Source organism: Pteropus alecto, unplaced genomic scaffold (genome assembly GCF_000325575.1).
Source record: "Pteropus alecto unplaced genomic scaffold, ASM32557v1 scaffold18, whole genome shotgun sequence".
Lineage (NCBI taxonomy): Eukaryota > Metazoa > Chordata > Mammalia > Chiroptera > Pteropodidae > Pteropus > Pteropus alecto.
The window spans coordinates 342945-359733 of NW_006440649.1; the positions used below are offsets into that span (position 1 = coordinate 342945).

The 16789-nt window shown below is 52.3% G+C and overlaps 1 protein-coding gene across 5 annotated transcripts in view; it reads right to left on the reverse strand.

Annotated features, from left to right (window-relative positions):
- The window catches only part of SHROOM2 (shroom family member 2), a 63882-nt gene that overhangs the window by 14412 nt on the left and 32681 nt on the right, over nt 1–16789 (reverse strand). For 2 of the 5 annotated variants that reach the window (XM_025050988.1, XM_025050987.1), the window contains exon 6: nt 130–579. The exons of 1 other annotated variant lie outside the window; for it this stretch is intronic. In XM_025050988.1, the coding sequence (XP_024906756.1) occupies nt 130–579 (450 nt within the window). Of the gene's footprint in view, nt 1–104; nt 580–16789 lie in introns of all 5 variants that reach the window. 2 more of the 5 variants (XM_025050990.1, XM_025050989.1) reach the window with 2 other exon arrangements.

Genomic DNA, 16789 nt, shown 5'->3' on the forward strand with positions numbered 1-16789 from the left:
AATTATATATAAATTATATCTGCTTATATCTGCTTATGGCTACAATGAAGTAACAGGGGCCATATTTACACTCCCATCTTAAACAACTAGAAAACCAGTGTGCCTGCAGGTGCGCCCAGGTGACTGGCCGCAGGTGTGCCCGCAGGGGCGCCCAGCTGACTGGCCGCAGGTGTGCCTGTAGGTGCGCCCAGGTGAGCAGCCACAAGTGTGCTCCCAAGTGTGACCAAGTGAGCAGGCGTGCTCACAGGAGGGACGCTAGCCGGGCCCCGGAAATGCTTGGGCGGCGGGGGCCTCTGCTGGGCGGGTCTCTTGGCGAGCGGGATGGTGCTCACGGCCCACGCGCCCTGCCCCGGGAGGCTGCTCTGCGCCTGCGCTCCCGCGCCCAGCGCGGGCGGCGGGTCTGCGGCCGCGGGGTGCTCGGAGTATCTGTAATCGCGGGGCAGAGTCTCGGCTCGGCCGCCGCCCTCCAAGGGCAACTCTGGAGCTTCCTGAGCGTGCGACTGCTCAGGGACCTGGGGCGGCTCCCACAGGCCCCACTGCGCTCCTGGGCGGTCTTCTGCCCACTGGGCATGTGCTGGTCTAGAGGAGAAGAAACAAAAATAAGCAAACGGCTCCTGCTAATAGCTTCCCAAACCGGGACTAGACCCAGATCTTGCTCATAGGCTTACACCATGTAAGGAATTATATCCACATATACTTTTCCATACCTGCCTCCCCCCACCATTCCTAATGCAAGGTACTGAGTCCGTGAGGCTGTATCCTGGCACGTCATACAACAGGCCAGGAGATATTGAAAGACGTGCATGCATATTAGATACACACACGTTACACACAGACTCCATGTGAGGCAGAAAACAAAACTTACACGGACATTTTTAAAAACAGTGTGAAACCTCATACGCAGCTCTATCAGAAATATTTCATGTTGCCACAGTGTTTTTATGCAGCTCATTTCAGTAAATCGCCACACACAAAGGGATAGAACTTTCTAAGATTGGCCGCAACTAAATTGATTAAAACCTTTAAAATCGGTAGTGTATCATTTAAAATGAAAAACAAAACACAGACTTTCTTTTGGAAGCTGCAATAACTCATGATCTTTCCATATCCATTTCTGTCTTTCCATGATAGATAAATACATATTTACATGCAAATACATACACGCATAAATATACCTGCAGAACACATGCATGTTCCTGAGCTGCAGCCAAAGGTCACAGGCTAACTATCGAACTTGCAACAAACCAGCCAGCCATGCCTTTGCCGACACACAGCTTCTCCCAACCCGACAGAGTAATAAAACGAGCCTCTGACTCTCCCAGGCAAGGGCAGAGCTGTATCCTATTAGGAGGACAAGCTCTGAATTGTTAAGGAAATTCTAACAAGCACAGCAAGTTCAGAACCGGTAAGTAAAAGATGAAACCTTTTAACTAACGAGCCGCCTAGGACACCCTCCCCGGACACCCAGCGCCCCCTTGGGGCCCAGGCGTGCGCCTGCCTCCCGGGACACGTACCTGGCCGAGGCATGACGAATGTCTCGACCCTATCCAGGCCATGTGCTGCAAGTCAAGTGCCTTGTGCATGTATGTCCCTCTTGCTATGTCCTGAGGAAAATGGTCCCCTTCCAGGTTCAATGGACGCTCCAGAATAGAACCCACCAAATTCCCTCCCCTGGCCCCCCTTGTCAGCCAGCTGAGGCCTCACTCGCCACCCTGCACGTCCCCAAGTAGAGAGACAGGCGGACCCTGCCTCAGAGCTGCAAGTCCTCGGCATCTGGCACAGGGCCGGAGAACTCGAGTCCCACTGCAACTCTGAACGAGGGCAGGTTTGTTCTCTGCCTCCAGGAGGCTGAGGACCCAGCCTCAGCTTGGAGAACACGCTGAGACAAAACAGCCACGGGGGAGAGCTTAAAATGTTGACCTAGTTTGGGAAGTCAGATTTTTTTAAACGTGTGTATTACGTACAGACTAAGAGAAACTAGAAGTTATCAAAATAACTTGAAAGTAGCAATCACTGTTTTAGAGAACAACACAGTCGAGCAGCTGTGTGGTTACAGAATACAGAATGTGGCATTCGTACGCTGCCAGATGCTGACGGGTACGGCTCACAGCTCAATGGCCTGCGTGGAGAACTGAAGGCCTTGTCTCCCCTCCATTTAGGGCCTTGTGCCTCGTAGGACAGTGAAACCTAAGTCGTGACAATTCACAAATGCGTCCCCAAAATGTCATCTCGAAGACGTGAGCTGCGTTCGAACGTTTCCTTTTCCTCCTCCTAAAACTCTTGAGATCCAGCACCCACAGACCGACACGAAAGCACCTGTGTCTTAATACACATCCGCCACCTCACAGAAACGGAGAATTGAATTAGCTGATTTACAGCTAAAATCTAAGTGCCTTTGGCCATCTGGATTCACATTGAATGGGTTAATTAAAAAGGAGCTCAAAGTACTTTAGCCAGGACGGGCTCTGAGATCTGTGGAGAAACGGAAGGAAACTCGCCTATGGGAGCAAAGCCCCCACCCGGGAAGTAAATGGCTCCGAGAAGACGTGCTGCACAGGGCTCCCCGCTTCTGTCAGTCAGAAGGCGCCATGGGCTCCTTCCCGTCTTCCTCAGGGGGCAGAGTTTCAGGGCACTCCGTTCCCTGGGGAGCAGTGCGCGCTTCCCCCCGTGGAGATCTGGGTCACCGTGCTTCGCCCCCAAGTTTCACTTTAGATTCGCATTAGCGCAGCAACTTCCGGGCAGAGTTTGCACCCACCCCCTTATTTTTTCTTGTCTCCTGCCCCGAAATCTCCAAAGTCAAAGCCCCATAAAACCACTCATTGGTTTTTACTATCTCGGTTGATAAGAATTCAAGAAATTGGGGGCACAAAAGGACCAAAAATGGGAATTTGGGATTCTACCAATTTCTAATAATTTCCAAGTGGCCGCTGTGCAGATAATGTGGATGACATGTGTTCTGTATGTGCATCTGTATCATGCATGTTGCACGAGTGTCGTGTGTATGTGTGTGTGTGTGTGTGTGTATTCCTTTTTTTAAGGATAGTCCTTGCTCATAGCAGATCCAGAAACAGAATAAAACAGGATGACTTAAGGGTTTTGGCAGCGAAAGCAACCAAACGCCTCCTGCCACACAAAGGAAAATTAAAAAGGCAGCTGCATTCTAGAGCCGCAGAAATTGACATTCAGGTTGGGTTGGTCGTCCATTGTCGTGCAGGACATGCTAATGACATGTTACCAAGGAGAGAGCCGCTCGTGCAGCCCCGGGGGGAGGCAGGGAGGGAGGGGGGCCAGAGGGGCTCGGTGCGAGGCTGCAGGAGACGGGCAACCCCAGACCGGCCACCTGGAGCCGGGGGCCACGCTGTTCTCAGCGCACTGGCCGCCGCCAGAGGAAGCGCAGGTGAACGGTCTGCAACCAACCGGGCCTCGAAGCCAAGCCAAGCCAAGCCAAACGAAGGTGACGAAGAAAAAGCCGGAGACAGAGCCACGCGAAACGATGCTCATCTGCACAAACAGCCGATGACAGGACAGAAGGCATCATCAGTAGGCAGGAGACAGTCAGAGACGACACTTTTGATCTCGGTACGGAGCCAGCCAGCCCCGTGTCTAAATGCGGACGGCACATCTGAGAGGCGGCGTTTTATTTACGGAGGCCACGTGTTTCGCACGAGCCCCTCGCTGGACTGGTGTCTCCGGGTCTCGGCTTCCCGCCCCCGCCTCCGCCGTCTTCCGCACGGCTGGCTCCTTGTCACGCACACGCTCCGTCCCACCAGCCCTGCTGGCTCGGTCACAGCCGGCAGAGGACGTGTCGTTTGCTCCAGTTACCGGACTGTCCATATTCTCATCACGGGCTGTGCGTGCCTCTATGGCGGCTGGGGGTCCAGGATACATTCTCCAGGGCCTTGCCGGCAGGTACGTACTCCACGCACTATGTCACGCCGTCACCTGAAGGGCACTGGACACATTAAAGCATTTGTCGCTCTCGGTCACTGCACAGAATGGTAGGAAGGCAGGCCGCATTTTCTTTTCTTTTCTTTTTTTTGAGATACAGGGATTTATTGAGGTGCTCCATGAAAAAACCTTGCGTGCGAACCTTGGCAATACTTTTGTTTGTTTGTTTGTTTGTAGTTTTTGGACTGCTGCGCCATCACTCAATAAGTCACTGCTGCGTTGTAAATAGGGTTCTCCGTGATCTGCAGCACGAAGAATGTCTCACTCTTCCGGACTTCGGTGACACGCGAGGGGTCTCCTAGTCCTTGTGGAGCCAGTGACGGACAGGGACGCACAGCCCCTTCTGACGTGTGCGCACGTGTTGCTGGAGGCTGCCGCCCCCTGACGTGTTCCGGCTTCCAGGCCCCCGAAAAGCATGAGCCCACCGTGTCTGATCCGGGGTTTCGTCAGGCAGACGCTCCCAGTGACGGCACCACACCCCAGCTACACATGACGTTGGGACAGCAGTGGGGCCTCAGGAAGCTTCATTTCCTTACCTGTCTGGGCGGGCGGTCACAGGCCACGCCCCGCACGTGGGGTGGCCTCCAAGGCAGAGGTGGACAAGGGGGTGGGGTCTGTGGAGGGTCCCCCAGCAGCCAGGCGGGGCGCCGGGCATTTAACAGCGGAGGGCCGTCCTGAGCTGGAGCCGACCCAAAACAGCTGTCTGTCAGTGACACCAACACCCCACAGCACTGCGGCGCCCCCACCCCGTGCCGCCCCCAGAGCTCTGTGCAGGAACGGCCTCGTTCCAACAACAAAGGGGGAGGGCACAGAGAGCGCGAGGTGACCTTGCAGTGGATGACAACACCGAGCTATTTCCTCCTCTCATTCAGATACCACACGAAGTACTAACGTACAAAGTACACAAAACCAGCACCCCATCGACATAGCGACGCTCAGGGTGGCTGGCGTACCTCACGTGACAGCTGGGCTGCGGATCCAGAAGTACTGCCCTCGCACAGAGCCACGCTGCCGTGGACGACCCCCAAGTCCAACATCTGCTGTCTGAGGTCACCGCGTAGAAAGCACACTTTGGCTGCTTGTGGGTGTGAACAACAGTGATTCTGTGAGAAGTAGCATTATTTATTAAAAATCACGGGTGGCTTACTGGTCCTTTGGCCCAGCAGGATGTACAGGACATCACCAGTCGGGCGAGCTGGGCGCCTCTCAATTCGGCAGCAGAAACAACCCCATGACCAGCCTCCATTTACAGAGCGTCAAGAGAGCAGCAGCACCCCACCGCAAGAAAGAAAGGCCCCCTCTCCCCCAAGAGAACACAAGATGCAAACGACAATAAACAAACAAGAAACACAAATAGCTGGAGAACACGTAAAAATGCCCAACTCCGCCAGCTGGAGAAAAAGGAATTTTTTGCCAGAAAAATCACAGAATTTTTTAAATGGCTAATAGAGACAGTTTGGGGAGGAGCAGGGCCGTCCTAGGCTGCTGGCGGGCGGGGATAAACAGAGCACATGTCATGGACAGCGACTCGGGGCGATTTCCCAAAGCCTGCCTGGCAGTGCCATGCCTGGAATTTTATCCTAAGGAAATGGGCATGTGTGAGCATGAATATTTCGCTGCAAGATGTTCACTGTAGTTCTACTTACAATTGTGAAAGACTGGGAACAACCCTAAATGTCCATAGCATCTCAGTCCCCTGGGCAGTCATAGCTGAGCGTGCCGTATGCCACACATGTACAAGTACAAACAAGCAGTTCACATACAACGCGCACGGGACCACACGCGTAACACTGAATATCTGCATTGAAAAAAGACTTGGAAGTGGATACACTTCTGCCTTCCACCGTGCTATCTCTGGATGGTCAAGTTGAGGGCGATTTCTAATGTGTTCAGTCTGCTTTCCAAAACTTCCATGTATTTTTAGTAAAAATGTTTTCATTGGGAACCTGTCACCCCAGATCAGTATAAATCCTGGCTCTCAAAAACATACATCAAGCTTATGAAAAGGAACCGTTCTGAATCTTAGGCAATCGTGTGGTCAAAGAGATCAAAATATAGTTCGAAGAGCATGTCATCTCTATAAATTAGGAGAAAATCGTTGGCTTCAGCTGTCTTCCGTGTATCACAACTGTATGTGACCCCAAATTCTGAAAATCCCACATCTCCGATTACTGTCTGATTATTCTTTCTCGACTGAACTATATTTAGAAATGGATTATTTACCCAATAGGCTTCAGATATTTACTGTACGTGAAATTTTACTTTGTATACTTTACTACTATATAAACCGTTTCATAAATATATCTGTGTGATGTGTATGCATGAAGTTATAAATAAATATGCATGTGTGTACGGATAAATCTTAAATATCTTCCAAGAATTCGAGTTATTCCACCTTTAATGGCCTCCAAGTATGTTCAAGGACCTACTGGCTAGTTGTTTTTTTTTTAAATAACATCATCAAATAACAAGTATCCTGCATGTTATACCCGAGAGAACTCCATTTGTTAGCAGTTGAATTTCTGGGGCTTTAGCACAGAGCACCGTAGTAGGTTTGAATGTCAAGGGCACAGCCACTGCCTCAGCAAAACCCTGCAGGCAGAAAATTGAGTCTGCAGACAAGAGCTCATCTTATTTGTAAGCGGATCTCAAAGATATTACATGTGTGTCTATCATATATATTCACATGTCCTTATTTAAATGAACGCTGACAGCACATGAGCCACGCAACACAACCCATGGGGCTGGATGTGTGGTTTTTAGGGGGAATTCAAGTGCTTGGCTTTTCTCCCTAAGAATCGAAAACTATTACGGCTGAAAGGGACCTTCGAAATCATGTAATCCAAACTCCTTATGCTGTGGACGAAGAAACGGAGACTCACGTCCACGCAGGCTTGGGGTGGGGGCGGCGGGAGGTCTTGGAACCGCCCCTCCCCCAGCCCGGAAGCCCACGCGGGGAGCCCTCATCACCGCATTGTGGGCGCACCGGACACGCGACATGAAAGTTAATGAGCGACGGGGTTTGGCATCTTGCGGTAGACCGTGCTTATCTGCAGGACGCGTCAACCTCAGAGGGGGTTTGAGCTCGGAGGAACCCACCAGATTAAGAAGCAGCCACACCGCAGGCGAGGGCTTTCCGTAACCACCGTGTGAATCCAGCCACTTAAGGCCCACCTTGCGTCTTGTAAAACAAACCCGGGACCCACGCTATCGGGCTCAAGATACACACGTGGAAAGGTTTTGTGAACTTCAGGGAATTAACGCAAAGGATTCTGCAAATATTTTTTAAAGGTGGAAATACTGAATAACTCCAGGATCTCTTCAGCCATCCAGGGATGTCCACGAGCCTCCCAGGAAGGACTTGACGACCCTACCCGCTGCGGACAAAGCCAGCTAAAAAACACAAGTGTCCGGTGACCAGGGCAAGACGAGTTGAACTGGTGGACACAAAGCCCCAGCTGTGTCCTCAAGGTCTTCCCCAACTTGATCTTCAATTGTCAGACACTGAAGAGGCAAACCACTAATGTTGGTGCAAGCCGGGGAAAGGCTTTCTAAAGCCCACACAAAAGAATAGCTCCCCCAACCCCCCAAATTCAGAGGCGGACAGCCCGTCCGTCCTAAAAGGCAGCAGTGGGCGTGCATTCACCGAGTCGCCTGTCACTCCAGCTGGACAGCAGAAGCCTATGCAACCTACACGGTCAACGGCAACACACGTGGTGATTTCTAGTACTCTTTTTAAAAAAATGGCTTGTGTGTGTGTTTTATTCACGCACCTCCGAAGGACAATATACCCTGTAGATATTATTCCTTAAGGGAAGCGTGTATCAGTATAAAATGTTTTTCCCCCATGCATAATAAAAGCATAGGCATGTCCCTCTTTCTACCACCCAAGAAATACTTTTCTGCAACAGTCTCGTAAAAAATATTTATAGACGACCCTCAAAGAGTCTGCTATGCAAGGAAATGAAATATGTTAACCATTCATCAAATCTGGCCCAAATCTTCAGTTATTTTATGTGACATGTTAAAATAGGATTTTGCTTTCATTCGCTGTGTACGTCTTCAGACAATGTGTAAGGCAGCTGGCTGCTGAATTACAATAGAGATGCTGTCAGACAGATTTCTGAAAACCTTTCTTCAAACTCCTTTTCCTGTTTACCTTTCACCTAGCATAAGCCCGACACACGCATGTCAAAATGACTGCGTCCCATGTGAGTCAGGAAACGCAGAGCCACCCTGAGTGTGCGCCCACATATACATGTGAAACGCCCCCCTACGCACACACACCACACACAAAAGCACCCTTGGTAGAGCAAAGGCATGTGTATCGTCTAAAAATATGGCCACAATTAACAATAACCTGTGTCTTCGATCAGAATTCAAGAGGAAAGAAACACACACAAAACCACAGCACACGTGCAGTAAAATCCCGTAAAGCGATGTCATGCCTCTGAATGGTCACAACCCCACCAGAGGCAAAATCCAAGCCCTGGAAAATGCCCAGAACCACAGATTCCATTCCCCACGTACATTTCTCATTGCAGTGAGCAGGCTGTGTGTGAATTTACGCACAGAGCATTTTTTTCGTGACTACACATGCACACCTGGTTTCTTTCTTTCTTTCTTTCTCTCTTTCTCATTTTGATGCGTCTGACTCACCATTTCCTTTCAAAATCCACATTCGATACTCCAGTCGTGAAAACGCTTAGTATCTCTTACTGCCGTGAAGAAAGAATAAACAGAGCCGGCAAGAGGGGTCTCCCTGCGATGCCGCCGTCCTGCGCCGGCCTCCCTGGCTGACCCTCCCGCGGGGGACGCAGCTCTGCAGACCACACAGCGGGCAGCACCCGCTTCGGCAGAGCAGAGCGAGGGCTACCGGTCCCAGCGGCCGCACTGGGAGCCCCGAGCTCGGCCCTGAGAGGCGCTGCTGCTCCCTCTAGATCTCATGCCCTCTCAGCCCGATGCAAAACAGCAAAGCTGCAGACGCTGCCTGTGTGTCCGGGCAGGCGTGCATGCAGGCGCGCGTGCCCGCACACGGACGTGCACGCCCGCCCGCACCCGGGCGAGCTGCAATCTGCGCCCCGGTTCGCAGAACAATAAACATCTGCTGGGATCTCACCCCCTGCCCGGCGAGCTGACAACCTGCTCTCGCAGCCAGGAGAACAAAAGAGGCACTGGGAACGGCAGCCGCCGGCCGACGCAAAGGGGTCAGGAGGCCAGTCCCGTCGAGGGTGACGTGCCCTAAGGAACACGGGCGTCTTACCGGGGTCTCTGCTTGCTGTGAGCACTGGTGTGCGCCCCTCAGGGCGCTGCAGTCCCGCTCGGCCGCAGCCCCCGTGCCTGGCTGCCTGCAGCACAGAGTCTCGAAGCCATGCTGGCCACAGCTGGCTTGCCTGTGCCTGCTGCGTCCTGATGGGCAAGTTCACGCAGGCTCCGTCACCTCCGTGACTCAGGTGGCTCTGTATTTCACGTTACCCCTCTGCCAACTCCTGACCTCAGGGGGCCGTCCCCCACGCTTCTATGCTTAAACCCCCACAGGCTCGCCCTTTCAAACCCCCAAAGCCTCGGCTCTCTTCCTTTTTTATAATTCAGAAGCGGGAAATACAGAAAAGCCCACCGCACAAATTTTACACAGCTTTACGGATGAACTACGCCAGATGATCGCATAATGTATGGGATACCTGCTTCAACTCCAGAGCCAGAAGAGAATCAGATGAAATAATGAAGTTATAAAAAGAAAAAAAAAATGTCACAGCGTATTTCACATCTATCTACATTCTTGGGTTTATTACCCACTCATTAGGAATGTCATCCGCCACACGATGAAGAAGTGTTTCCGGAAGTTCTGCTGTGTGCAAGGCTTTCAGCAAAGTGGACAAAGAAGTTGCAGGCTGACCCCGACTTGCCCAACCCTGCCGCTTCACAATGATCGCTATTGAAAAGTCCCTGGGCTCCACCCCCCAAAGCAGCTGAGACCTCCCCGCCCCGCCCCTCCCCCAGCGCCCCGAACAGCCCCTTCCCTTGCCGACAGCCCCCGAGTTTCTGCTCTCAACGGCTTCGATCCACCGCTTCTCAACGCGCAGCTACGAATTCTGCCTCTTCTTCATGTGACCCAATCGCAGTGCGACTTCGCAGTATCCCCCACATTCCAATTTTAGTAAGAATGACTTTCTCTCTGTCTCTTTTTTTTTTTTTTTACCACTGACTTGATCTTAAGCACCGTGCGGATACATTGTTTATAGCCACAAAGCTTCTTCTAAAAGTCTGCAAGAAAAGTTGCTACGGCTCTATCCCATCATCCAGGCACGTGACTTACGAGCAGGGTTACGTGGCCTCATTGACAAAGAGAATGGGGGATGGAACCTGTCTTCGAGGCCCGAGTCCATTCCTATTTTAGCTTTTTCTCCATATCTGTCTCTGCCTCCCTCCCTCCTTCCCTCTCTCTATATCCTTACTTTTTCAGATGACAAGATGCTCCAGGCCCCTTCTGTACATCCCTGCCACCGTCCTAGTCTGAACGGTTCTTCCAAGGAGCCCTGGTTCCTTTCACTGGACAAGCATGTTAGAAACCCAGGCCGGGCTGGTTGTGCCCGAGGAATCCATTTTTAAAGAAGACGCTCACTGAGTCATTTCCAAACACAAACCACTTTTGTAACATGAAGGTTCGTAACTGGCTTTTCACGTATCCATGCTTCCCGGAGCAAGGCATAATTATCAGGGCGTATGAGGTGCTCGAATCTTCTCAGAGCCGGTGCTGTCTTAATACCGTGAAGACTTTACGTGGTAAATCATTATAATAAATTGCATACAAATCTGCCTTTAATTGGCACAGACCCTTGCAAAAGACCACAAATAAGGGGACGGAACAAAATAAGCACCCTGGCACACTTACTTTCCCAAACAACTCTTCCTCCTGGCCTCTCGGGCGGTCTTGTGAAGCCTTGAACCTTCTCCAAGGCGCATCACCTGACTTGAGCAACATGCCCGGCCCTTGGGTCTGAGGACACCCCGCCCACCCCGCTGTCGCTACAAATCTGCACGTCGCAAAGAAGCCAGTCTTACAGCATCCTGTTCACGCTGGCCCTGTGAACAAGCCACAGCCGCCTCCCCTGGGGTGCACAATACAAACTCTCCCAGTTAAACAACCAAACGAGAGAGAAGTCAGATGAAAAAAGATGGGAGAAATGGATCTCCTGGTGCAAGAGAATCATAAGAGAAGCCCTCTTGGAAAACGTCCAGACAGAACGCGGCTCAGGTCCCACGTCTGTGGTGAAGGGCGCACACACGCGTGGCAGATCGTCATCCCCCTTACCCGGCTCGACCAAAGGAAAGGCCGGCAAACCTGTTCTGTCACCTTTCACCGGCAGACAGCCCTGGCCACTCCTCCGTGCCATGCCACCAGAGCCGAGCCGACTCATCACAACAGGAAAAATACGTTCCTCAAAGCCGAACGAAACGTTTGCCGCCCAGTCCCGTGTAACGTGTGTCGACCTCCGAATTCGAGCGGCACGGATCACACTTGGGAAACGCACAGCCTCGTCTTACACGTAAAACTTGGTTTCCTGGGGAGTCCCTGCACTGACCGAGATGTTTAAAAGTTGAGATAAAGTCCATATACAGTAGTCCCCATTCCCTTATCCTTGGGGGACACATTCCAAGACCCCCAGGAAGTACCAAACCCTAATACCACGTTTTTCTCTATGCACACACGCCTTTTCACTCAAAGGAAGCACTTGACGGCTTCTCTCTGGCATATTCGAACTGACAGCATCACTACTCATGCGCTTTGGAGCCATTATTCAGTAAGATAAGAGTGACCTGAACACAAGCCCCGCGATGCTTTGACAGGTGGTCCGGTCACTGAGACGGCCACCAAGTGACTAAGCGGTGTCCACGGTGTGAATACACTCGACAAACGTGATTCGTGTCCCCGGCAGGATGCAGCGCGATGACCCCAGATTCCATCACGCCGTTCAAAACGGTGCACGATTTCAGACGTGAATGGTGGATTTCTGGAATTTTCCATTTAAGATTTCCAGATTGCGGCTGACGACGGGTAACTGAAACCCTGGATAAGGGCGGACGCCACGGTACCATAAAATCTGCCCTTCGAAAGTGTTCGGTTCAGTAGTTCTTAGTATGTTCACAGTAGTACATACATCGCCTCTACGTAATTCCAAAACGTTTTCATAGTCCCAGAAAGAAACTGTGCAAACCAGCAGCCATTCCCATGCCCCATCCCTTAATCCCTGGCAAGCACTAATCTACTTTCTTTTCTCTCTGGATTTGCCTATCCTTGCCATGTATATACTTATGGAATCATGCAATGCACAGCTTAGATTATTCTTTATCATACTGTAAAATACGTCTAATTTCCAGATGAGCACAGAAACAAAGACACAAAAGGTTAAACCTGCAAGGAGAATATGGGTGCTCCCCAGGACGTGCTCCGAGGTCTTCTGTCTGTCATCCTCCTCCACCTTCCTCTCCTGGGAATCCCGCTGCCGGCAGAGGTGGTGGTGAGCTCCGGAGCGGGAGCAAGGGTGGCTGCTTGCACGCGTAAAACGTGCTCCCGGCTCTGCTGTGAACTGGGGTAATTCGTGCTGTATGAACTGGGGGGGTATGTGCACGATTTGCACACACTCAGAAATATCTGGATGCATTGTAGATGGGCTAAGAGAAGAGGCAACTCACAGAACTGTTCTCCCTTTTGTCAAATGGAGGGACCTTCAGAAAATTTGAGTGCAGTCAATTTCTGAGACCAGCTGCAAGAATCTAACAACCACTTAACACTCCGCGTCTGTGAAAAATGAATTCTGACAGCCAAGTATCCATCTCACCTCTGAGTGGATGGCGACTGGGTATGAGTGAGGCACAGTCTGAGGCACACAGAGTATCGTTTCGAGTTCGACATTAACAAGAAGCCATTTCAGGAGGAAAGGCTTAATGGATACAAGGATTCCTTTTAGGGTGAGAAAAACGCTGTGGAGTTGTACTCATTCAAACGGTAAATTTTACATGACGTGCATCTCACCATAATTTTAAAAATATTAAAATCTTTACAACCCATGTCAAAAAAAAATAAGTAATATAGAGTAATGTAACAATTATCAAATAACAACCAATGTGGCCCTGTGTATGGACACCTACCAAGCCTGAGTCCCACGGGAAGGAGTGAAGGTGAGAACTCAAAAGGACATCCGCCTGTCACAGTCACCTTGCGAGGGAGCTGAGCCTCGGAGGCTGGGATTACCCAAAGGTCTCTGCAGACACATGATCTCAGAGTTGCAACATCAAAATGCCAACACAGAAAAAACAGGAGCAAAGGAAAAAGTCGCTACCATGAAGCCACCTCGCCCTGGTCTCGAAGAGACGGCCAGTCCTCGCTGCCCACCTTCCAAAGTCCTCCCAAACGCATGATGGAGCAGGGCGCCTCGGGGGGTAGGCAGGTATGCAAGGAATGCGTCAGCTTGGCCGGGACGCTCCTGGGTCACCCGAGATGACTTTGCTCATCATCTCTGTGAAGCACGTTTTCCTGCTGTCACGGTTTTCGAATGTCCGCTTTTGCAAAGATGCTCAGGCATGTTATCAGCCTGCGAGTATGTGACAGTGCCCTGCCTCAGGCTGCACCTTCTGCAAGGAAGGGGCGAAGAGCCCACGTTCACAGTTCAAGGATGAGATGCGCTTACGTGAGGGGCGAAGAGCCCACCACGTTCACAGTTCAAGGATGAGATGCGCTTACGTGTGTAACCAGGGTTCATGGTACAGCTTTGATTAGGATGTTTGACTTCACCCCGCGAAAGCAGGGAAGTCCATTAAGGAGGGATTATGAAGGATGCCACGGTGGGTCCCACCGAAAAAGCAGGCGTCGGACGTCTGTTACGTTACGGCTCGGTTCTTGAGTCAAGATGGAAGCACTTCACCTAGACCAGGAACCAGAGAGCCTACGAGAACCAAAGGGTGCCAAGGACGATCTCAAAAGTAGAGAAGCACTTCCTGGTGCCTGTGCCCGAGAGAAAAGATCATTCACATGAAGAGCCTTTAAACCCATACGGCCATGGAGTGGGTGTTGCCCAGGCCACCTGGGCCCTAAAACGTGACAAAGTGACCCCAAACAGGGCACAGACGCAGGCGGCGTGCCTGCCAGAACTGAGAGATGACGAAAGGGACAACAGGACCGAGTGTCACATCGGAACGGGCGTCACATCGCAACGGGCTGCGGAGACCTCTCCCTCCGGGCGAGTGCCCCGGGCTCTGGCCTCGACACCAGGAGGACGTGTGGCTACTTCGCACACCTGTCTCCCCAGCCTCGCTGTCTCCTCCCCAGCCCCAAACCCTGTAACCCTCAAACCACTGCCTCCTCACACCTCCTGCCGAATAACGTGCAGTCACGAGACCCAGCCAGCAAGTCCACACACCTGCGGTCGCCTGTCCCGACTCTGCTCCTCCCAAAGCCAAGTGGGTAGAAACACAAGGAGCAAGTGTTGTTAGAAATGAAGACATCGAAACAAACCACCAGACGCCAGGGGACAGAGTGTTTGCGACAGCCGCCGGTTCTCATGTCTGGGACGACGGAGGGGTGTTGGCAAGGACTCCGTGTACACGGACAGCTGCCCTGCAAGGAAGCCCAGGGCAAGTCCCAAGCTCGAGTTTTGTCTTGTTTACCCCCACTTCGTAACGGCCCAGGGGAGCAGTTCGCAATGCAAAGCGCCAATGGCCCCTCAGTTAATTGAAGGCCAGGAAACATAAGTGTCTTCCCTGAAGCCACAAATGACAGGGGACCTTGGACGGCGAATCTTACTCTGAAATGTGCTTGTGAACGAAAAACCACTCTTACCATTAACCTCCGTCCACCAAGTCACCTGTCAGGGGAAGGTGACCCTCACACAGGAAGGTGACCCTCAGGTGGCTTGAGCTTGTTTATGAACTTAACAGTCAAGCACATTTTTCCTAATGAGCCTGATTTCCCACGGATTCTATTCTGTGGCCGTGATTGGGAATTAGGACATATTCTAAGAGGATCTGAAGGCCTTTCCCATCTGTCCCAACAGAATACAAGCCTGCAGGTCCAGCCTTTAGGGGGTCAGAAATGACTGCGAGGCAGCAGAAAGGGCACCCCCAGAACACAGTCCTCACTGAAGACTCTCAGGCGGGAGGAGTAAACTCAGATGGGGTACAACTCAGCTTTCTCACAAGGGCTAAAACGTGACGCCAGAAAACAATTCCCCGCTACCAGAGTTATCTTGAGATACCTCGATTCTAAAGGCTTTGCCAGCAGAGAGACAAGTAAAGCCCCTTTCACTCCCTGACGCGTACTAAAGTCTTAAACGGACTTCCGGCACCCAAGATGTGCCAGCGTGCAGCCGTTATTCCCCATAATCGAGAAGAACTGACCGAGGAATGTTAGGCTGGTACCCATCCATCTTTGCAGCCACCCACCCACCCATTTCTCCATTCGTCCGCCTGACCACCGGGCCGTGCACCTGTCCATCACCATGCCACACGGTCCCCTTCCCGGGCGGAGCAGACCACCCAGCTGCCATGTGCTAGGCAGAGGTCCTGAGGAACCCTCCTGGCATCCGAGGACGGCCTTATAAGCATCGAGCTCCTGCGAGAGAAATGAGCTTGGCCTGTTCCGGGGACAGAGCAACGACAATGAACGCGGAGCCTGAGGATGGCAAGGGACCGTAACGAGGACACTGGACAGAGTAGAAGGCGTGGCATGCGGGGCCTTGGAGGTCCGGGTGGCGTTCGCATCTCATTCCAAGGGCAAGTGGAAGCCACTGAATACTTCATGGAGTGGACGGCTGTCATCTGGTTCACATTCCAAGGCCAGCTCCCTGGCTGCTAGGAGCGGGCATGGAAGCGGGGCCAGCAGTAGGGGGCACCGAGGACGCCGCCTTGGTTCAGCTGCAGACCACGAAAAGCTGGACGGAGATGGGGACGTTCCCTGCATTTGGAGGCGGAGTCTTTAGAGAGGCGATTAAGGTAAAGTGAGGTAGGTCATCGGGACGGGCCCCAATCCCACACGACCGCTGTCTTTAGAAGAGGTGGTGATTAGGGCACCGACGTACACAGAGGCAGGACGCGGGGAGGGCCCGGGGAGAGGCCACTATCTGTCAGGCACGAGGACAAGGCCTGGGAGAAACCAGCCGGTCACATCTTCGTCTTGGGCCTCTGGCCTCTGGAACCGTCAGCAGGGGCAGACACGGTGGAGACGCACTCCTGCGGTCACCAGCACTGAGCCCGCAGCTCTTGGTGCAGAACCCGTGGCCACAGTGGGCGCTGGGGAGTCTTGGCAGACGGGTGCGGTGGGCTGCTCCCGGTGACGCGAACGCGGCCGATGTGTCCCCTCGCATCTGGGCTCGTTTTAGCTCGGCCGCCTGTCGTCCCCATAGCCCTGCCAGAAGCCACCTCGCCCTCCTCGTCCCTCCCGGACTCTGCAGCACCGTGTGACGTGTTACGAGAACTGTAACCACGTGTCACCACTGCCGTGCTGTCTGTTCCGCCTCCTGCACCGTGAGGTCCGCCGGGGGCAGCACCTGTGCCCTGTTTGTCTCTGCACAGAGCGGAGTATCTGCAGCCCCCCCAAAAACGTCCCCCGTTTGCATGAACAAACACTAGCTCTTCTCTTTCTGCCATCCCAAGAAATTACGACAAAGAACATTTTTCATTACTGCGCACGCTTATCAGATCAGCAACTTGTATTCGCTACAGACACAGCTACGTTTCTTGACACGTACGGAAAACATCGCGCATCTTTGAATCTCTGCATCTTAGGTGTGGTGAGCCAAAGACAGGCCTCTGCCTGAATTGCCATTTCTTTTACCCTCAGATCTAA